This window comes from Metarhizium album (genome assembly GCF_000804445.1).
Source record: "Metarhizium album ARSEF 1941 chromosome Unknown scaffold_2, whole genome shotgun sequence".
Classification (NCBI taxonomy): Eukaryota; Fungi; Ascomycota; class Sordariomycetes; order Hypocreales; family Clavicipitaceae; genus Metarhizium; species Metarhizium album.
The window spans coordinates 426,637-449,429 of NW_024467576.1; the positions used below are offsets into that span (position 1 = coordinate 426,637).

Genomic DNA, 22,793 nt, shown 5'->3' on the forward strand with positions numbered 1-22,793 from the left:
TGAATTGCCGCACGCCACCTTCACTATGCACGCGGCCCGACTACAAGGCTGGTCAGAATCGGCACAGCAAATTCTCCTCACGACAATGTGGCTTGGTTGGGAAGCGCAGCAGTCCAAACCAATATTGCCTTGACGGCGATGTGCGTTCGGCTTGCAATGCAACCATGTCCTTCGTGCGTAACCACGCCTTCCAGCCTGCGACATAGACTTCTGCAAGTATGGCCGGAGTAATCCCGGGAATGGAGGAAGCGGCCTTTTGGCAAAGTCGAAGAGACATGCACAACAATGCATTGTGTCCGGAAAATCCAGGTCTACCCTAGACTGTGATCCGCCATGTGGTTGGCCTCGAAGGCGCACCATGTTCGATTAGGTGAGTGCTGCGGGCATCGGAGGACCAGCTGGATGTTGGGTGACATAGTGAGCGTGGCGGAAACGCGTTTTGTGCGTATTCGGATTCTTTATAGCAAATACAACCCTTCTATGCTGCAACAGAGTGATAAAACAAGGGATGGGATTGTCAGGGAGGAAAGCCCATGCGAGGGCAAGCTATTTTTCCAACAGCAGTTAGACAACAACAATAAGACACAAAGGTCGTGCTACTCATGGGCGCAATACTAACCATGAGAAATAATGCGATCCAGTTCACAAATATGCTAAAGCAAATCTGTTTCCACACTGCTCTGAGCGAAAGCGACTCGTGAAATGATTCATATCGTGCCTTACACACGATAGGATACATGATCACTAGCAATCCAACGGCTTTTAAGACAAGAGTTAGTGGGCATGGTCATTGAAATCTGAAATTTGTCGGGATGGGTGAGTTACACCTACCGGTACTGACACGCCGCCCAGTGTTCAGGACAAATTTCCCAAAATAATACCAAGACCCATAGCCAAAAAATCAGAGTGCCAGAAAGCGATCGAGGATTCCGAGACCTCTAAATGCTGATAACTCATGCGCTTGTTTTCGCGAGCCGCTATTGTTAGCAAAGGGCAACCTCGATGTCTGTCTGACCATCGCTGCTAGGGGTTAACTCTGCTCGGTACGGACGGAATCATACTGACACAGACAAGCTCAATGCTCCAGGCTCAAAATCACTCGTCTTTGTCACCTGGCTCCTCTTGGGATTCTGCGATTACGATTACATCGTCACCTAGCAGCGTGAGCAGCTGCGACGGCATCGATGCCGGTGAATGGAATTCGTTCAGCGACTCTGGCCAGCTCCCCTCGAGATCTAGTCATGATAAGCTCGACATCGACTCGGGCTTTTCAACTTACTCCACCATGCAGCCGGTAGCTGCTGGCAGGAGGAACCGGAGACCCAGGCCTTTGAGGTGTATGAGAGAGAGCATTGGGTGGTTTTGAGAGACGTAGGGCAGTGCCGTGGGCTTCGAATACCGGTAGCGGCTACTCCATTGTGCTTCGGGCGTTCACCCCAATCACGTAGCCACCGCGGCAGCTGCAACCTTCCACTTAAGAGGTGCCAGTAACCAACCAACTTGGACTGCTGGTATCCTAGTGCCCTGGTAACCGCTGAACTGCTACTGCTGGGAGTGGAGAGGTACTAGTAATCACTACGTCCTTGTTACCAGCACCTAAGCGCTACCAGCAATTAAGATATCGTCGTCGCCGGTAGCTGCCACTGCTGGTAGCCTGCCTAGCGCCGTGACTGGTAGCTTACCAATGCACAACGGAAGGATGCTAGTAACCGCTGTGGGCACCCTCGAAGTGACTGGTAACCATCCCAGTTAATTCCCGCGGGGCCAGGTACCTCCGCCGCCAAAGCACTGGTAACCCGCGAATGCTTGTTGCTCTTCTGTAACTGATAATTACTAGTTACAAGTCACCCCAGCTCCAAAATTCCAAAATTTCGACATATTTTGTGACACAGCTGTCCCCTGGAGGCCGAGACTATTTCGCAGTAATGGATCTGTGTATGCTTGATCGACCAACTTCTGAACCTCGCTTTCTACTACATCGCGCTTGAAGTCTCGGAGACGAAGTTCACTGTTAATTCTCAGTCGCGCCTCACCCCAGCTAGGTTCTCATCCCTGCCAGTCGGGACAGGCGGCCACCATAAGCAACCTCTTGCCGCCCAGACCTCAAAAGTTGGGGTGGAGGTTAAGGGGATTGCTCCACCCGTGCTCCACCCTCGACTGAACCCTCCGCTATAGTGTCAACCGCAAAAATCACCTCTCTTCGCCATCTCCCTTCAACCCCAGCAGAGTCCACGTAACGAGAAGTATTTAGATCTCCTGCAAGCGAATACCTAATTATTCACGTTTAATCCGTTACAGCCTAATCAATAGGGATATGGTGTCCGCAGACGCGGCCCAAGAAGAAGGGCGCTTCCAGTTTGAGGGTCTTTGCACTTCATCCAACCGCCCACCAACCTGCCCGAATCTATGCAACGGAGAACTGATGTATCAGCCCGAGGTAGACTCGATGATATGGCCCCCCAAACGTTTTATGCAGGCGCTGGAGTTATCACCAACGGTTCTGAGTGGTCCAATGAATGACCAGAACGCGGTCAAAGGTCCACACCCATAAGCGCCGAGCTACCTCACCTTTCTTTATGATAGGCAAGGCGACGAGGGCCCCTTCAAGGACCGATTGTAGGTCGGATTTCGGGTGAACTTTCCAGAGGCTCTTGAAATGACTTTACACATTTTCTTTTCCTCCTGTCTGTACCTTTGCCTCTGCAGCTGATGCCTAATTGACATCAAGCTGTGCCCACAGCCAGCCGCAAACCAATCACATGACAGGAGTCACTGTGTTGCGCTCTCGGTATTTTGGTTGTTCCGTGTTGCAACTTAGCTGACTCGACCCCAATATTAGGTAGCCGTGACAACACGCTTTGCACCCCGATCACGTACACTGTGGCACTACGCGGCGTGCTACCTCATCATGTCAGATCAGTCGAGATTGGAGCTCATTAATGAAAACCCAATACGGAATGTCCGAAGTGAATTGTGTTATCGTCGGCCGTGCGACGCAAGCTTGGCGACAAAGTCTGGCAAGTTTTGTGAGGAATACGCCATGATTATCGAGTCTTGAGTTCTGCACATCAAATCTCCTCCCAAGTGGGTGCAAGGTATTCTTAGACCGAAAGTCTTCAGCAATCAGCACATACGAGATGACTAAGGAGGACTTCGCCAGACCAGATCTTCAGGCTGGTGGAAGGAGGATCTCAGCGATGTAACCTCTGGTCTTCCCCCGATAGATAAAGAAGATTTGTCTGGGCTGGAAACTCGCCGGCTGAAGTGAACTATGCCATTTATGACAAAGAACTGCTTGCTATTGTCAGATGCCTGGAGCAATGGGAACCGGAGCTACGCGCCGTGAAGCACTTCAAAGTCCTGACGGATCATAAGAACCTGAAATACTTCTATGCAGAAAGGAGATTGACAGAAAGGCAAGTGCGATGGTCAGAATACCTGTCCAGGTTGCAATTCACATTCGAGTGGAGGCCAGGCCGGATGGGTGGATTGCCCGACGCGCTCTCTCGACGAGACCAGGATATGCCGGCCGACTGCTCGGATGAACGATTAAAAGGACGCATCATGAGGCTATTCCAGGACGATCACCTTAGAAGGGTGCCCATACCAACAGCGTCCACCAACCCTGAGGGTAACCAGGAGTTTAATTTCGGAAAAGAGATCAGGCTATTCGAAGACAAGGAATTACAGCAGCTTTGGCACGCCGCACGCCAAGAGGACAGGTCCTATCAAGAACTCACGAAACTGGTAGCAAATGGAGAGAAAAGCTTGCCCATCAAGCTACAGAAAGAGAAGGTTGTCAGCATTTCAGAGTGCTCGCTGGATAACAGAGGCCTACTATGCTTTAGAAAACGTGTCTGGATACCCGATTCCGAGCCGTTGCGTACGAAGATTATCCAGGAAACGCACGACTCTCATATTACCGGGCACCCTGGAAGAGACCTTACGTACCCGATCCTGTCAAGACGCTTTTTCTGGCCAGGAGCAGCTAGCGCAGCACGCCAGTTCGTGCGTAACTGTGAAGTTTGCGGACGAAATACCATCTGGAGGGACACTAAGAGAGGACTGTTAAAGCCACTACCTATCCCGCAACGTATATGGAGCGAAATCACTATTGATTTCAACACTGATCTCCCAACGTCGGGAAGAGATGGCGCGACGAACTGCATGGTAGTCACAGACCGGCTTACCAAGGGCGTTGAACTCGAAGGATTGGACGATATCTCTTCGGAGGCGGTTGCGAAAAGGCTCTTTGAACGACACTACCCCATCCACGGTATCCCAACAGCCATAATAAGCGACCGTGGTCCTCAGTTTGTCAGTGACATGTGGAAGCACTTCTGCCAGCTGCTGCGGATCGAGCAGCGGCTATCGACGGCGTATCACCCACAAACCGACGGCGCGACAGAACGAATGAACCAGGAAGTAGAGAAGATCCTTCGTATATGGACAAACTGCCTTCAAGAGAACTGGCTAGACCTGTTGCCGATAGCCATGGCCACTATCAACGGAAGAGAGGCGACCTCCACAGGCCTCAGTCTGTTCTTCATGCATGGATACCACAACGAACCGATCCAGCTAGTGGGAGACAGGAGCGTAGAAGACACTAAAGAAGGAGAAGCTATAGCAGAAGAATTTATCCAGAGGCTGCAGGATGCCGGAGAAATTGCGCAAGCGGCGATAGCTATGGCTCAGGAAATGCAGCAAGCACAAGCCAACAAGCACAGGACAGCCGCACTGCGCTACAAGCCTGGAGATTGGGTCTATCTCAACCTGAAAAAAGTCAAGACATCGCGGCCTTGTAAAAAGCTCGACTGGCTACATGCAAAATACCAAGTGCTCGTGGAGGTCAACCCACATGCCTACAAGTTAGAAGTGCCCGGACGCATACACCCGGTATTCCACGTGGATCTGCTTCGGCCAGTCCCCGATGACCCCTTACCTTCACAGGAAATGGATCACGAACTCGCCCAGCCAATACTGGTGGACGGCCAGGAGATGTACCGTGTTGAATGTATACTTGACGAAAAGAAGGCACGTATAAGAAGGCGCTCGAAAAATGGGTAGACTACTCAAAGCCCACATGGGAGTACCTCAGAACCATACGGCATACGGAATGTGAATCTGGAAGTCGACATTTTTGTTGCCCGAGGTTAAACTTGCTTGGCGAAGAAATATCTAGCCCGTATGTGTAATTTCATTTGCGTCATTTGAGTTCATTAGCTACTCGCCAACCCAGGAGTCCTCAGTCGGTGGGCGGCTGTATCAACGCAACAGACATTCGTCCGCAATTTCTGCCTTGAGCCATAAAAGATCTATTCTCAATCTTCATAACTTGCCCCCGTCCCATTTCATTCAATCCCAAGATAAATATCGATCCAGATCCCACATAGAACTGAAACTCAACCCCGCAAAAATTCTGAACGGGGGGTTTCACACCAGTTGTGTTTTCTTCCCCAGAATTCTAAGGCGTTCCTTGCTGCCACTTTGGACGCAGAGTTAGCGAGATTGTAGTGAGAGACAAGGCCAACATGACTTACATTGCGGAACGGATTGTTTTGGAGTTGTCTCCACGCAATGTAAATGCCGATCAGCGAAACCGAGGCAGAAAAAACGCCGAACACAACACCAACAACTGTGGGTACGTCAATTTGTGACATTTTGGAACTTGGTCTTTGTCTTGCCAACTTACCTCCGTTGTTCTTGGGCTAAAATATATACACTGCTTCCCCCCCCTCCCCCCGAAATTTTGCTTTGTCTTAGTTGGAACCGAGAGACTTGCATGTTTGCCTCGTACTGTAGCTTTGAAGAGACTGTTTGCTACTTGTAAAACCACCACGCTCTGACGCCGGACAGTGGCCCAGATGACGCCTCAAGGGGCTGAGGAAGTCCAGGCCAATATCCATATTGTCTGTTGCCATATTGCGGTGTAGTCTCTGAGTCTCTGGTTGGTTGCGCCTGAAGCCGCAGATCCTTGCCTTGTTTGCTAGGGCAATCCCGCAAACCTTCCAAGCTGCATACGCTCCCCGCGCTCTTGTCGAAGACCACTGTGGCTCAACACCCAGGTGAGAATGCACTTTCTTTCTGACCCGTGTATGGCGAGTCCCCTGAAGCCTTGTTACAATCCTTGTGAATTGGAAAAACTATTGTGGGGCAGGCTGATGTGGCTTGAAGCGGATTGTGAAATTGTAACCGGGCTGGAAGCCCTTGTTTCCGTCTCCCAAAAAAAACCACGGTGGTGACCAAGACTGGCGTTCATTGGCTCAGACACCACAAGGCGCCGTAAGACATGTCTCCCTGCCAAACTGTTTCTGAGGTATAACATGTAGCTTGCCAAACCAAGTGGTTCCCCATCATGCGTTTCACGTGCTCCGGCCGGTCTTCTCGTACCAAGAAATTCGAAAGGGGAAAAAAAAAAGGTCTTATGTTCATCGAGATGCTCGTTGTAATAACCTCGCAATGACCTCATGCCTGTGTAAACATATCCCGTGTCCCCGGATCTTTTCCCTAAGGGTCTGATTCAAGCGAGCGGAGTTCATCCGCGCGGGCCCGTGGTGCCTGCATAGTCTAACAGGCGACACGGGTGTCTGCGTATGCTTTAGCCTGCAAGAATTTAGCGATGCGGTATTCTCCAGCCATTGAGTGTTTGCACGTCCACAACACTTCATCCACAACACCCTGCATTACCGTATGGACAACCTAGCTAGTGCTTGTCCAAATCCTGTGTTGTTCGTAATCGGGTCCATTCCCCGACCTCTACGTTCTCGTTCGAATGGTATCCAACGCCACAAGGCGAGGACCCGCAGGAGTCATCCGCGGGAGCTCTGCGCCATTGGCCGATCAGAAGTTTGCCCCCGCACCTAAGCCAGAAATGGATGACAAGACCTGACGAACAATCAGAACAATAGCGAGATCAGAGCCACATTTCCTGACGAAAGGCAGGAAAATTCATATTACTTATCGCGTTTCCAGTCTCCCATTATTAAAGCCCGTCTTCGCCGGATGTTTGCCCCTGAAACACTCAGTTTCTTTACTTTGACCTCTTGCCCGACTACCCACACCCTTTAAAGCTACTGCCTGGGTGCCGGAATGCTGCTACAACACTGATCAGCCATGCTTCCAAATGCAGATACAACCCAATCTTCGCCCCCTCCATCATACTTTCCTGGTTTAAGGCCCAATTGGCCCTGGGGCCGCAATGGCTTGGATTGCACGGAGGAAGACAATACTGACGAAGCCCTATCATCCATCAGCCTACAAATCAGTGCTGCCGTTGAGATTTCGGGTGACAACAACTGCGTTAGTATCTCTGAGTCGCCTGCTGATCAAGCTAATGCTATTGCTCGTGCTGTTCTGAATACCATCAAGGAGAATAGTTCTGGTCAGTGCGGCATTCCCATGGTTGATGAAGATGGCCGACCACGACCTATCAAAATTAAAGTGGATGCAAGTACGGAGGTTGTCGGAACCGATAATGTTGTTGGCCATGGGGAAATTATCATTGGGGAATCCAGGAGAGGAAGGCAGTTTGATGATGAGCTGCTACATCGGCCTGCGAAGCGCAGACGAGATGATGGACCCTCGTCTTCATCCTCATAGGAAGCATCGTGTCAGCTTAGAATGTTCCAAGGTTTTCCTCTACTTGGGTTGCGGTCTACGTATGGACTCAGGTAACAAATATGGTGAAAAGGCTGCTTTTTCTATGGCGTCCACAGAGGTTTTAGCACCTGATGGTTTCTCTGCGATAACAAGCTTAAGAAGCGTTTATCACATCATTTCAGATCGTCGCGAGGGTCGACTTGTCTTAGTTGCTTCATTCTGCATATATATGCTAAACCTATGCCAGGTAATTGCTTTGAATCATTCTGGACACCTGCCACCCTGCCACCCAAACACCTGTTGTGCAACCTTAGGAGCATCTTTATGGGGTCGCGCTGATAGCGGCTCCTGTGTCACACACTATACGTGAAATGCTACTCATATTAACGGTTCCAGCTGAGTATATTAGCAACTAGTTAGTGGAATACTACCAGTATCTAGGAACTAAAGAAGAAAGTGAAGATAGAGCAACAAATATGGTCTTGTACTCTAGAGCTGGACGCGTGCGTGGGTCCAGGCCGGCAGGCGGGAATGCGGCCTAGTCAGCTTGTGACGGTCACATTGCGTCGGATAATGCCTCTGTAGACTGAAGTCACAGAGCTTGGTGTAATAGCTGGTTGCCATAGCGTCGGCTATCATGACTAAACTTAGCCGAAAGTTAAATTCGGACGAAAGGAAGTTTTTTTGGTATTAAAAAGAGAGCTGCAAACGGAGTCTGCAGCACTCGGAACAACAAGAATAATGATTTTATGAAGAAGCTTACTTAACAACAAGTCTCATGACGTGACACATTGTGGCTGATCACGATGAGGCACAGAACCACTAACGTTTCTTGACCGTCCTGGTCTCCCTAGAAACTTTTGGGCTTTACTTCCTTGTCAATGATAGTTGGCGTAGTGGCCAATTGCAATGCATTTGCAATGAAGAACACCCAGTCTTCTTACCAATTCCAACCGCTCCCGTAAGATTAACTAGTTGCTCGAAAAGAATATTGCCAAGTACCTGCCTCTGCTCCCACTCGTGGCTGCCGGCGACTAGAGCTCAGGAAAGTGGCCTGTATTGGAAAAGCTGACGGGAATTCAATTTCCTCGCTGACAGGAGCTTCACTTGTAGTTACGTCACTAGTTGACCATGAAAGGCTATAGTTTGCCCTCCAGAAGTTATGAGATATCCAAGTTTGTAGAGCTTCGTCTATTTGATCTTATCTGCCCCCCCCCCCCTTTTCCCCTTTCCAGAAGAATCTTTTATACGTATAAAAATTCCCCCCAGCGGAAGAAATGGCCTTGTCATCCTTCAACTCTGTATGCCGGACTAGATATCGACTACTCCTGGTAGTGCTTGCAGCGGCACTTGGCGCAGCGAAGAATACACTCATCCGGGGAGATAACACATTGAAATTCAGCCGTGCAATTCACATTTCTGCACCTGCTAGTACTTTTTAGGGTAGCCAAACTTTTCCTTAGTAAGGAAATCTCGAAATCCCGGTGACCTATTTGCTCCTGCTGACGATTGATCTCACCTCTTAACTCAATTTGTTCTCTTGCTAACACTTCCATTTTATTGGCACAGCTTTCCAGGATTTTAATTGAGAAGTCGGTTGTTAGGCTCATACCCCTAAATTGATCAAGGCAGAGCAGCTTCGAAATGTTCGCTGCAGTCGCCGAGGCCAAGACTCCCATTAACTCCCTGTTTCCGGTTAATCCCGCCGCGGCTTCAATGGCGATCGGAAGATCCGCTACGCAAGACTCATCTTCATTACCGCTCTGAAGCAGCTGCTTGATCTTGGTGTTTGTCAACGAAACAAGTTTATCAACGCCATAGTAATCGCCAATAGAGTTCACATAAATATGCTCCGAAAGCGAACTAGTAGTTGTTGATTTTGGCAACGATAACATAAGTTCCTGGCTGGAAGAAGAGGCAATACAGCCCCCTTCTGTTCGAAGCTCAAACTTATTTTCCATGTCGGCGGCTGATTCGTATCAACTACGGACTGAACACAAATCATTGGGGCATAAGATCTCACCTTCTTCAGCGCCAACGCCATCAGCAATGCAAGCGTTTTGGTAGGCCGCGGATGGTTCATATTCATCAGTTTCGTCGTAATCACCCGTATACATGAATTGAACCAATCGCTTAACCGTCTTAGGCTGAAAGCTGTCCATTTTAATTGCATTGCTTTGCGATTCCTATATTGCTGGTGTAAGTCTGCCAAACGCCTTCCACCCAATATTGCTGTTTGGGAAGACGCACCTCGAATTCTCCCTGGACTGCAGCTTTGATTACCGGAGAGTGCGCACAAACAATGGCTTTGTGCACTTTGAATTCCTGGCCCCTACAAATGAAAATCAGGTCGCTGAATTCGCCCGACATCATCATCTGCGCCAAAATGGAGTCAGAATTTGTTGCAGACATTGTAAAGAGCCTGCAGTATCGATAACTGGAAGCTTTCCGGAAAGTATTCACGAGATTTTGCGTTAATATAGGTCACAAATCGTGCGTGCTGGCGCCTTTGACTCTCGAGGGGGTATCACCCTGCATAGCTGCCCAATGATAAAATATAGCAGACACCGGCTTTGGGCATTGCACAGACGAGGTGCCGAACCAATGCTCATGACAGCTTGGTGGGAGGTGGGGTGTAGTACCATGCTAGGGAACTCTCCCGACTCGATGACCAGCAAGAATTAGCTCAACACCCTTGCAAACAGCACAGAGCGATCACCGATAAGTGATCACACAGATGCGTACAAGCAAGGTTGGCTTGCTGGCCTACATCTACGGTCTCAGCAGAGCTCACGTCGTCAAATCACAACCTGGACACGGGCCCCAAAGCCCCAAACGGTACGACAAATCATGATTGCTGGTAGTCGTTTGGCCCCCACCGACACCGTTAACACTTGTAGCTGCTACATTGTTATCTATTCAAGTCTGCCGCCACCACAAGTTGAGCATCCAACAAGATAACAACATACTAATCGTGCCCGCCCCACTTTATGTGGTTCGGCTAGCAAAAGCCCTCACCACCAAAGGTGGTGCTCGACAGCAAGGCGGGCCGGACACCAAGGCGGGCCAATTTTCAACCTAATAACGCTATTAACCTCTTCGCCTATAATGTACACCCTTCTCGTCCCAAATTTCTAGTAGATCTAGTACAGAATCCAGACGCCATTTACGTGCCTTTTTAGCTGCTTCAAAAAACGTCCTCTTGGCGTGGTTGTGGCGCCTTTTGTCGGCATGCTCTTTATGCTTGCTGTTCGCCTGATGAACTCGAGAAAGGTCTTTGCAAAGGCGTGATTGGAAGGAGAAACGGCGAATGGTTGACGCGACAGGTATGCATTTGTTGGCGGTGACGGGAGGGGAGCCATATGAAGAGGTGCATTATCTGTTGACTGTTTTTCTAGACCGGGAAATAAAAATAGGACATGTATAGAAAACCAGATATTACAGCCCTTTTTAAAAAAAAAATCAAAAAAATCAAAGGTCGTCACTCATTCATTGGAAGCTTCAACGAAAAAAAAAACCCCGGATGTAATTACGCAGCTCATTAAAGATCCACCTGATCAATCGCCGGCCACCATTGAGACCAGGCCCCCTGCTCGTCGAGGTTATTGCTGACTTCCGCGAAAAGCTGGTTCAACAAGGTATTAGTGTCGAGCTCGTGCTCGTGCTCGTGCTCGTGCTCGTGCCCTTGAACCGGCCAAGTCGCCTGCGCCGAGGGCCGCTCCGCGCCCCGAATCTCCCGAGTATGCGCGTCGGATCTATCCACGACACGGAACTCGTGGACAGACTGGTGTAGAGTATCAAAGTCTGCTCGTGTGCGCCCCTGGTATCGTGTCCGGTCCTCGGTTGCTCGCTCGTAGAGCACGGATGCATGGTGTATCGTTTTGATCTTGCGCGTGCCGCCCTCTCAATGTTAGCGCAACGGTGGCCACGGTCGTGTCATGCTTGCGGGCGGCTTACCCATCCGTCGGCGATTTTCCAGACAAGTCGAAACTTTTCCAGGTAGTCGAGACACATTTTGAGACAGTCGCTTGCTCGCGGGCTGCGGCCCAGGTTCATTCGGGGGTATTTCGCCACGTAGAGGTTGAGGTAGCCGGCTGAGAATGCGCAGAACCCGGCAAAGGGCGTCATGAGATGCACGCCACACTCGGAGGCCTCGTGTAGAATGGCGGCGATGTGCTCTGCCGCGCCGAAGAGGAGTCGGGAGCTGTCGTCCCACCAGCCCTCGGGGGCGGGCGCCCCCAGCATGGGCTGGTCGACTGGACCCCGTGGCTCCGACTCCGGGGTCGGCAGGAAGGGGAAGTACTCGCGGTGAAGCATGAGGGTGCTGACAAGGCGTAAGCAGGGGCGGCGGCGGCAAGTTGGGAGCCCCGTCGGCATCATTAGAAACATGCAGCCATATAATGCGAGAGGCCGGCCACTAAAGAATTTTGTAAAGCTCAAGCCAATCAGAACTGGCCCCGGGAGCATTAAGCATCTCACACACCCCAGTATGTCTCAAGCCAATAACGCATAAAAACAGTGAAACATAAGTAGATCGGATCGTGCGGATGGGTTTTGTTGAGATGTGGATGATCTTTGAGGAAAGAAGCCTGTGGCAAAAACATGCACTAAATCTGAACGACATGTCTGGCAGTAGAGTGTCCCCAAGTCCCCAACTCTATGGCTGGTGGCACCGTGGGCGTCAAAATTGGCGGTCAGATTGAGACTACTCTGGGTCCTTGTCGGAGATCTTTGTCCTTTTCAATTTGAAGGACACTACTAATGCAGATCACCATGCAGGAGGCAGAATGGCTTGACATAGCAGACCCCATACAAAAACAAAAACTGACGCCCAGTCGTCCAGGTCCAATCGAAATTTAGAATCACGCCAAGCATCGAGATGCACGGTAGTTCCAACTTGCGGCCGATTCGAATTTAAGCACTAGATTAAAAGCAGACAAAAGCTCAATGTTGGACCCTCTGTGTTCAAGTCATACGGGTTTTATTTTCTTCTTCACAGAAACCATCAAATTTGGAAAAATGGCATCGGACTTCGTTCAAACTATCTCTGAGATCCCGTTGGACGTTTGCGACACGATGATCACAGAACAGGCATTGTTCGACTGGGGTGATTTCCACTGGGGGGATTATGGCATCTTGACTTTCCGAAATCAGGAGGGCGAGAACTACATGTTTGCTGAATGGGACTATGACCTACAACTAGCTGCTACAGATGCAACCATGAATTTGGATAACACCAGTTTCGGGCTGCACAATGTCTCGAGTACTGACGATGAGATCTCCCCTCTGTAGAGGAATGACATCTCCAGCTATTCAGTCTCTTTCTCAGACATGGCTTTGAGTGAAGCTGGGCAACCAGCAACAGCAGGAAACTGCGATTGGAGCGAGATGAGGTATGGACTTAATCCTTTCCCGGCAACCTCCAACTTGTCGCCCATGTGGGGTTTTGAAGAGACAGGAATGCCTTCATACGACCACATACTGGCTTCTTCGGATGGGATGTACTATTGTCAGCATGATAAGTGTTCGGGGAGACATGGATTCCCGCAGAGGGGTCTTCTGAGGTACATCGTTTTAGCCTGTGAATGGATAAGCAACTTGCTAAATTCACATTAGGAGACACATGCGCATTCATGTCAAACCAGTCGTATGCCAGCTTTGTCGGTTGGCGGTGGCAGATCGTGGTGACATGATGCGACATCTTGAAACCCATAAATTGCGGGCAGGAGAACATCATATGTCAACCAACAATTTCCGTTGCCCGCGGTGTGATGAAGAAAAGGCTCCGTTCACACGTAGGGATAATTTGTTGAGGCATTTGACGAACATACACGGCCTTACTTCATCTGCAGCTAAAGAGCTTTTGGGGAATAGCAAATAAAATCCAATTTCTACCACTCTGATATGCCATTCTATGTGTCCTTTTCTCTTCAATGCAGACACAACACTTCTTATCTTTGAGTAAAGACTTTTTGTGTTTGACTGATCAACCAAATTTTGCAATTGAAAACCACTAATATTCGTACAACGTATTTTATTTTCGCACATGTATTGCGCCAACCATCAGGTGTTCAATACAACAGGCCATCAATACGAACACCTCCATCGTTATCATCTGAGTCTTCCTCAAAAAGCACAAGATCACTGCATCTAGTTGCTTCGCTAGTACTCCTCTTGGTATTCGACGGCATCGATGAGAGAGGTGCGATAGAATCTCGGGTGATTGCCAATTCTGCTTCCGATGAGTCGCTGTCTCTTGGAACTGGGTTTTTCGTTCGTCAGCAACCGCCTCTGAGGGTAAAGGGGGCCCTTACAAGAAGTGATGATGTCCGACATCGCGGTCTGCGAGTCTGGATGCCAAACAGGAGGTTGAGAACATTTCAAGATTTGGTAAATCGCATCAGTTCGTAAGGATTCAATTATCTTGTTCAAAATATCTCGCTGGCGGTCCGACTCGTCGTTGTGTTTCCGGAAAAAGGTCACAGCAGGAGGACCCCAACTTGTCCACACTTTTTCATGAGATTCAGGAATTACCATTCGAGCAGGGTGGTGTTGAAAGTACAGCTTGCAGCAAAAACAAGCGGCTTTGCTGCAGGCAATGTACTTATCATTTGCGACGAAGCTCAACTTGTTGTTAAAGAAGTGTTCTAGGACTTGAATCTCAGCATGAACCGTTGGCTTGCAATTTGAAAAGGGAATTGCTACACGGGCATGACACTTTGGCTACACGGGCATGACTCTTACACGGGCATGACTTTTACCACTTCTGATTGGTCGCATACTTTCTTGGCCCCACAGATACTTCCTCGGAAAGGCGGTGTAGCCAACTTCACTAACAAGCTCCTACATCACCATGAATTGCAGTCACTTATCGTTGTGGGCGCGATTGGTCTTCTGCTATCTTGCAAGCCTGCATTTCGGATTAAACTACCGTCCTTGTACTGTTAGCCAGTAACTGTCAAATACTGGCAAAAGACGTGATGTGGTCTACTTAATTTATTGCCTCACAACGATACAATCTGGATCTTCGTCATCACTCTTAGCCAGTTCCCATTGACTCCTTGTCCTGCGAATGTTTCGTTGCGTCCTCCGTCCACTGTACCGCACGCCTGTCGTATTCCCAGCATTTAGGACTTTAGAAGGTCTACCTGGCCCTTGCTGGGCTGAGATGCCAATTTGGCCACCAGTTTGTGTGATGGTTTCTCGAGTAGCTTTATGCACTCTCCTAGCAAGAGTTGGCTTATTGAGACTTCCTGGCGGTCGACCTCGTCGCCCACTTGGTTGATTATCAGATCGGCTACTTGATGTAATAGCTAGGCTTTCTGGGATAACCTGCGCTGTATTCTTTGGCCTTCCACGTAGTGCAGTGGCAACTTTCGGGTCAAGAATTCGTCGGTATGGATCTTGAGATGCCGATTCCCGTAGTCGCCAGCGTGGGTGGACCTCCCATTTAGTGAAACGTGTGTCAGAATCTAGCTTTGCGTAGACTTTATGATAGCATGGGATTCCCAGCTCAATAGAGACCGTACAGTCGTCGTCGCAAAGTCCAATAGAGTCGGGGAAGGGATTCTTCCCCGTCGGCAGAAATTTGCGAGCAATACAGTATTGCTTGTTGATTAACCCAAGTCCTTTCGATGACATGGTTGTTCGTAGTTCACCAAGATAGTTTCCCATCGAACCTAGGTATTGTGGAGCAGTCAGGACATCATCCTGTCCACAGGCATCCTTAAAGGCACGTTCTTGGTCATGTATCATATCCTGCATTGCCTCGACGAGTCGGTAGAGGTGGCTCATGCCATTTAATAGATAGCTTTTGATATTATTGTTGCTTGCTTCTGTGCCGGACGTAACTCGGATTCCGAAGTTACGATAACGACGGATAAAGCAACGTGCCCATTGAGCACTAACAGGCATATAAGTCGAGTAGAGGTATTGTAAGATCGCTCGTTGGTCGTCGAACTCTTTACAAAGATCTCTCCATGCCTGCTCAAACGCTTCCTCAGTCTCGGCATAGAGAACCTTTTTCCACATTAAAACAACGCCTTGGTAAGTATGAGGAATCTTATCACTACTCGACCGATCTTCGATCAGATGCTTATCTGTAGTGCTCAACCCGCCATCCGCCTGTGAGGGAATGTCTTCACTGTCACTAGCGCTAGGGCTAGTAGTACTGTCCTCACGTTGGCCCGTCCACCTAGTCTTCGATTTAAGCAAAACGTTTGAAAGGATATGATGAATACAAAGCTGTTGCTGTGCATTTGGAAACTGATCATTAACGGCAGCTTTCATAGCCTTGTCGAAGTCTGTGATGATGACATCTGGTTCCCTGAGTGAGTGTTTTGTAATGAGCTTGCGAACACTCTCTGCAAGGAATTGGAACCCCTCCCTCCTCTCGTTATCTATTAAGCCAAATGCAGCATTGAACACAGTTCCAAGACAGGTTTGGCCAGTAGCCTGGAATAAAGGAAGCTTGAAGCGATTAGTGTTATATGTGTTATCAAAGCTAATAACCTCGGGGAAGCGCTTCCACATCTGTAGACAGTACGGAAAGGTCCAGACAAGACCAAGCAGTCTATCTGGATCATCATCGGCCCATTTCGCGATGTATGGGATCTTCTTCTCATCAAAGAGTTTGATCAATGCCGCAGTAGGTGTATAGCCATTTAGCTTCTCTCGGTTAATGAACGAACGGGCATTATAGATATCCTTCCGCAGGAGTGTTGTATCGGGGAATTGCTCCTCAACCATAGCAGCTACATCACTGGCTCGAATACCCGCGCGACGGCTTGCTGACTCGATGGTTGCTTTAACTGGTGTAGTAAGGCGGCGGTGGGAAACATGCGCAGATGGCGTAATACTCCGTTCATGGTTATGCTGGTGATGTTTCGGGTCTCTATGTTGTCGAAGAAGCCACTTGCCTTCCTCTAGGGCTTCAGCAATTATCATCCATTTGCAATCACACTTCCGAGACCTTCGGGTTCGAAGACCAGAACCCCCCGAGGCCCGAGATTGTCCAAACCGGTCGCATTGAATGGAGTACCTAATCAACCGTCCCTTATAGGAATATTTATTCCGCCGAATAATACCAAATCCGTTCTCCTTTGCAAATGCGTTGGTTGTTTTAAAAAGAACTTCGGCCGAGGGCGCTGGGTCGCCAGGGATTATTGGGTTCGGAATTGGCTCCGGGGCGGGAGATAGAGACTGTCGCATAGGCGAGGAACTAATATTTTCGGGCGTCGGTGATATTCGAGGAGGTTGTGTGGGTGACCTACGAGGTGGAGAGTACGGTGGAGGAGAGTCATATGCTTCGAAACTTAATGGTGACCATCCCCATCTCTCTCGCCAAGCTTGTACACGTTCGTATGATCGAGCAAGGTCTACAGTTAGCCTTCGACCTTCGCCGGTAACCTCTCGTACTATGCGCATTGCGGACTCGAACTCGGCTCTTGTCCTTGTTGGGAGATGCTGGGCGGATGGGGGTGATTCGGGAGGTTCAGAGGCGAATGGATCAAATTCTGGGCCTGGTATAAGCGCTCTGACTCGCTGGCTCCATCTTTTTCCACGGAAGAAGTCATTTTGAAGATATATCTCATAGTCAGATCGAAGGCCCCATGCAGGCTCATGGCGGCCCTGTGAACCATGGGGGTGTGGGAGACTTGAAAGTGTTTGCGGGAAAGAGGCGAACAGGTTATCGAGTGCATTTTCGTCCCCGAGGCCGTAGAACTGACCGATACTCGTAGCAGAGCTACTCGCGGATTGTGGTCGGTCTTCAACTGTGGAAGGACTAGATCTGCGTCGCCGACTGGATTTGTGTCGCTTTCCTCTTTGTGATTGATCACTGGGACTAGGGCTCCGCGACCTGCGAGGAGGTGTGCGAGGCAAAGACATTGACGTCTTGAGAAGAGAACAAGATTGTAGTGAAAGAATTGGTCGCTATCTCTACAGCATAGGGTGCCGTATTATGGTTTATTAAAAGCTACGAAAATGAAGAAAGCAAGCTCGAGGGGGTCGCCCCGACTGCGCGACCACTGGGTTGCTGCGTAGTAGCTTAGCCGAAATGAAGTAATTTACACAGAAGCAAGGTTAAAATGGCCCAGGTACTTGCGGCTGAGGTGGCAGAATCCAGCGTCGTTAACAGAGACAATGCGACCAATCAGAAGTGGTAAAAGTCATGCCCGTGTAAGAGTCATGCCCGTGTAGCCAAAGTGTCATGCCCGTGTAGCAATTCCCTTTGAAAATTCTTCCATGAAGCCTCGAAAGATATCAGATTGACGATTTATGTTGTGGAGTGAGCGCTCTATTTCCGATCTTTCCGGATCTCCTTTTTTCAACATCCGACTAAGAATCCCGTTCAACGATGTGTGGGAGTCTGGCTGAGGCTGTGAGACGCTGCGAACCGGGCTGACAAGGTGGACATTAAATGTCCCAAGTAAATAGCCAAGGCTGCAGGCGTCTTGGATGAGTTGCTTGTGAGCAGTGATGCGATATCCCAGTCTTCCAATGTAATGCCTGGCAGTAGCGAAGGGCCCACGCCCATCAAGCGGTCCTCTCTGTCGATCTTCTGATTGTGCTTCCAGCGTCAACGTAGCCATAAACTGAGATTTCGCTGCATCGTGAGCGGAAAGACAACATGCGAGAGAGTCGTCTTCGTGAATAACAGTCTGAAGCCACGAGGCAAACTCTCGATCTTCAGAAAATTAGCCCCAGATTTGGACAAATACAATAGAGGCTATAATTACCCATGATTGTGTTACGTTTGTGCAACTTGTCTTTACAACTTTGCGCTGCTCTCTGTAAGCACTTCACATCTTTCCTGATACGCCGCCCCGCGAATGTGACGCAGCGCTGCAAAATTGCCTCTTCGTGGGCGTGGCGTGTCTGTAACGGGATATTGGCCACAATGTTCAAGCAGTTCAGGGTAGTTTCGAGGAAACAAGCTATATTGCCGGTTACAGTATTGGATGCAACCCAGAAGTTGTAGGAATTCTCGGCATCTTCAACACCGATGGCCGTACAAGATGAGCCACCTTTGTCGAAGTCGCAAATGTACGAAAGATTCCTAAAAAATCTGCGACGGCATGATTCCTCTTCGGTGCTGTCCGTAGGGCCGGGTGTGTGTCTTTTGCGCGTCTGCCCGAGCACTCTTAACAGAAAAAGTGGCTCATATAATCTAGCAATGAGTCTTTGGTATGGATCCAATCTAGGTGGACCAACTTTCTCGGGTTTGACGGGCAATGTCGAATAATTGTTGGTCTGGCATCCTTCCGGGGCCTCTGGAAAAGTCATATCGTAGCTTCTGCTATGTGCAGTGACTGATCCGTAGTTCCTGTACTCTTGGACAAGCAGCTCTTAAGTACTTGACCCAGTGGCCTCTGTAAAATGCATCAGTCTTTGCTGAGTTTATGAGAAGCACCACGACCGCACTCACTCCTCCTCGTCGCAGGAATGCCAAGGGTGTTCAGATGATATGCGAGATGCCACCGCAAGATGCGGGAGGCCAATATGCGGGAGGCCAACATGCAGGAGGCCAACATGCAGGGGGCCAACAGTCGCAATTTCAAGCAACAGGGGATAAGAAACAACCTTACCATGTAACCCTTTACTGGATCCGATGTCTGAAAAAACAAAACACCTATTAGGATACGAGCTTTCAAGTTTTACCATGACAGGTAATCATGGTCATTCAATTGGCCTCCGGATATTGTTTGCAAAGCCGCTACATTACGGTAGCGGTCTAACGGAAGCAGCTGAGCAAAGCAACGCATAAAGAGGCGGTGTATTCGAAATTGCGACAATGGACATAGTGAAACATAGCATTTGTACGACGCTTTACCTCATATTACGCCCACAGAGTAACATAAATACGTCTTGAGATCGCCTCAAAGAACACCCGAGATGAGAAGCGTAACTTTCAAGCCGATATTGGCGCGGTAACGACATGGACTTCGAAGATGCTTACGTTGTTAATCGGCACTTGTGCATGCTAGCAAGTCCTACTCCAAGAAATGTCACCGAGAACTTCGCAAATTCCCCCCTTTTGACACCAGCGCTACTAAAGCACTGCCAGACTCTCTCAAGCCATACAGCATTTACTCAATATGGACTTCTCGGATCTATAGTATGTGAAAATGGTAGCAGCTCCATTCAACCTGACGGCGAGTTCGTGCGGTCCAGTTCTCGCCTATTCTACAATACGATGGCCCCCTCAAGTACCTTCATCTGCGGGTCCCAAGGCTCGGGGAAAAGCCATACGTTGTCTTGCCTGCTAGAGAATTGTCTTACGGACTCTGATGCTGCTGACCTTCAAAAACCACTCACAGCCTTGGTCTTTCACTATGATGCATTTATATCAGATGACGGTGGATCCCCATGTGAGGCGGCATTTCTTGCGTCACTGCGTGGTATCAGAGCCCGTGTGCTATGCTCACCTTCTAATCTATCCACTATCCGGGTGAGCTTCACCTTCCCCACTAGTTTTGAAGATCTCAGAGGTTATTGATATCATTAACAGGATACATACGCCCGCCTGAATATTGATATAGAGCCGTTGCAAATTGACAGCAAGGATCTCAATACCAAACGTATGTTGGATCTTATGGCAGTAAACCAAGACGATGCGGCGGCTCCTCTTTACATATATGTTATTCACCGTATCTTGAGGGAAATGCGCATAGCCCAGCAAGTTTCAGGAGAGCGTTTTAGCTACACCAAATTTAAGTCGTTGCTTCTATCCTCTGATTTAACGCCTTCTCAACTTGCACCACTCGGCCAGCGGCTGTCGGTACTGGAGAGTTTCATGCCGTTAGCGGCACCAAAAAGAAAGGGGAAAGGCCCAAAGGCTCCACCAGGGTCAAACTGGGCAAGCGAGGTAAGTACTCCTCAAAGCTCATCAACCTGTACTAACATCAACACAGCCTGGCCTGCTCACTATAGTCGACCTCTCTTGTCCCTGTATTACACCGGCAACGGCATGCTCCTTGTTTAATGTCTGCCTGAGCATCTTTCTAGAGCAAGAAATCAATTGCGGCCGGGTGGTAGCTCTTGACGAAGCACACAAGGTGAGTATTCTAACGCTGAAGACCAAAGAATGGCACCTGACATTACATTTGCAACTTTAGTACATGTCTACTTCTCCAGAGTCTTTTACGTTGACGAACACACTGCTGTCAGCTGTCCGATTACAGCGGCACCTCGGGGTTCGGGTAATTGTATCGTCGCAAGAGCCCACCATAGCGCCAGCTCTTCTAGATCTATGTTCAACCACAATCATACATCGTTTCAGTTCACCTGCGTGGCTCAGAGCTCTGCGAGCTCGCATAGCCATAACTGTTGGAAAAAGATCTGATGCCGAGCATGAAGATAGCAGGTTGTTGGGAGAATCCATCTATGATATATTTGAGACCATAGTAAGTCTTAGCACGGGGGAAGCCTTGATATTTTGTCCGAGTGCGCCGATCAAAGGAAGCATGAATGATGATTTTCAGCCAAATGTATTGGGACAATCTCATGTTAGGGTCAAAATTCGCGCGAGACTCTCAGAAGACGGCGGTAAAAGCATACTGGCTCGCTAGCGTCCATACTTTAGGAAAGATGGACTAAAATTGGTTGTCATATCTGCCCATTCAACTCAATAGATATATGAAAAGGTATCTGTACTGTCGTGCTCATCCACGACTCGAACGGCATGCTGAACTATGTCTTATTAGCGAGTCGAATTTATTCGTCATTGTGGCGCTAGAGATTTGGGTCATATACAGAATTTTTGGCTTGACTTTCTTGGAAGTGAGCCCATGACACAGAGCACCTGGTCCAACGGGAGATGATGGAAACACTCACTGTAAAAGATCTAGGGTCTCGTCCCGATTTCTTCCTCATCGTGATTCGAGTCTCGCCCGCCGCGGACCTGCGTGGTTAGCCAAGAGTTCTTGAAGGTGGTTCTCAATAACAACATGGCGGTGGTGGTTAACGTCACCCCACCACGCCCGAACTATTGAAGTCGGCTGGCCATCTACACAGTGTAATGGGATTACCATAGTTGTGAAATGAATGACATGGCTGGGAAATGAATTGAGTCTGGTGGGGTGGATCGACATTAATTTCCTCCCAAATGGGGCAAGTCATTGCTTTTTGCACTGCCGCGATGTGGTACTGCAGGTATTAGAAACGACTCCTTGCTACAGCTTCTCCGAATCGGCGAAGCTGGTCACAAGATAAATAGCGCGTTCATTCCATCTTTCATTTGTTCTTTAGATAATTCTCATTTAACACAATTGGCGCCTTCAGCGCCATTATACTCAATCTTTTGTGAACCCACGGTGGTCTGACACATGCTCTGCCTCGGTGTACATAAGTGTTTCAAGGCCATTAAGGTCGGCGATTGCTGGCCGTGTCTCACCATTTGACTCAGACTATCAAGTTGACAAATCAAATTGTACGTGGCTTCACTATTGACTCCGGATGAAATAGAGTGTGGGTTAGTCTTGCAGGTGGCTCGGAAGTTCAAGCTTGTTCTCTCCTCCATGCATGTTTTCTCTCCGATAGTTGAGGGCTGCCTATGTGATTAGCGGCAAGACACACCTTTGTATCTGAAGGCCCTTCTCATTTGTTATCCCCCTTACGGACCAACTCTAGAGTTTCAGCAGCTAATATTCCTCGGATGCAAGACACGCCATGAGGGGAACTTTACACACTGTCGACCGGAAGAATATTGGCAATAATGTCAATCAAGCTGCCATTAAAAGTGCCGCGTCAGCGCCCAAAGCCTACGGAAGACCAAGAATCGCCTTAACTTATACTTCCCTACGGGAATCGGCGCGGGCACGATTAAGGGTGGCTTCCTAATAGGTCCAATGCATGGGGCAGAGGCTAAATTCCGATCTCGCGCCATATAAGACAAACTAACAAAAATGGGATGTATGAACTGTGCCGAGAATGCAGTCTGCAGTACTGCTGGCACAATTTTTGGCACTGTTCAAAGCACAGCCATGGGAGGGTTACACAAACTCTTATCACTTGCTGGGACGAAGACTTATCAGGGCAAGCACAGGTACTTTGCTGGCACCACGAACAATCTCATAGGAGAGTGCATGTCAGAGACGCCACAATCTCAGAGATAGAAGGAAGCGAGTCGTCATGATGTTGATTTTGTACTAAGGGCACCGACGGGATATCTTGTCCCACAACCTCGGCATCAC

The 22,793-nt window shown here is 49.0% G+C and overlaps 6 protein-coding genes across 6 annotated transcripts; 3 read left to right on the forward strand and 3 right to left on the reverse strand.

Annotated features, from left to right (window-relative positions):
* Positions 1-3,564: 3,564 nt before the first annotated feature.
* On the forward strand, positions 3,565-5,067 carry MAM_01262 (Pol-like protein; the record flags this gene model as incomplete). The annotated part of the gene is made up of 1 exon (XM_040820061.1): positions 3,565-5,067. The coding sequence occupies one exon, from the start codon at positions 3,565-3,567 to the stop codon at positions 5,065-5,067; it is 1,503 nt and encodes a 500-aa protein (XP_040681549.1).
* Positions 5,068-7,113: 2,046 nt separating this feature from the next.
* MAM_01263 (uncharacterized protein) lies at positions 7,114-7,599 on the forward strand (the record flags this gene model as incomplete). Its single annotated transcript, XM_040820062.1, has 1 exon — positions 7,114-7,599. One exon carries the CDS (start codon positions 7,114-7,116, stop codon positions 7,597-7,599), a length of 486 nt encoding a protein of 161 aa, XP_040681550.1.
* A 1,522-nt stretch (positions 7,600-9,121) lies between these two features.
* MAM_01264 (speckle-type POZ protein-like protein) lies at positions 9,122-10,011 on the reverse strand (the record flags this gene model as incomplete). The annotated part of the gene is made up of 4 exons (XM_040820063.1): positions 9,122-9,138; positions 9,212-9,568; positions 9,623-9,785; positions 9,850-10,011. The coding sequence occupies 4 exons, from the start codon at positions 10,009-10,011 to the stop codon at positions 9,122-9,124; spliced, it is 699 nt and encodes a 232-aa protein (XP_040681551.1).
* A 1,129-nt stretch (positions 10,012-11,140) lies between these two features.
* On the reverse strand, positions 11,141-11,916 carry MAM_01265 (uncharacterized protein; the record flags this gene model as incomplete). The annotated part of the gene is made up of 2 exons (XM_040820064.1): positions 11,141-11,500; positions 11,557-11,916. The coding sequence occupies 2 exons, from the start codon at positions 11,914-11,916 to the stop codon at positions 11,141-11,143; spliced, it is 720 nt and encodes a 239-aa protein (XP_040681552.1).
* A 702-nt stretch (positions 11,917-12,618) lies between these two features.
* Positions 12,619-12,891, forward strand: MAM_01266 (uncharacterized protein; the record flags this gene model as incomplete). Its single annotated transcript, XM_040820065.1, has 1 exon — positions 12,619-12,891. The coding sequence occupies one exon, from the start codon at positions 12,619-12,621 to the stop codon at positions 12,889-12,891; it is 273 nt and encodes a 90-aa protein (XP_040681553.1).
* Positions 12,892-14,595: 1,704 nt separating this feature from the next.
* On the reverse strand, positions 14,596-17,487 carry MAM_01267 (uncharacterized protein; the record flags this gene model as incomplete). Its single annotated transcript, XM_040820066.1, has 1 exon — positions 14,596-17,487. One exon carries the CDS (start codon positions 17,485-17,487, stop codon positions 14,596-14,598), a length of 2,892 nt encoding a protein of 963 aa, XP_040681554.1.
* Positions 17,488-22,793: the final 5,306 nt, after the last annotated feature.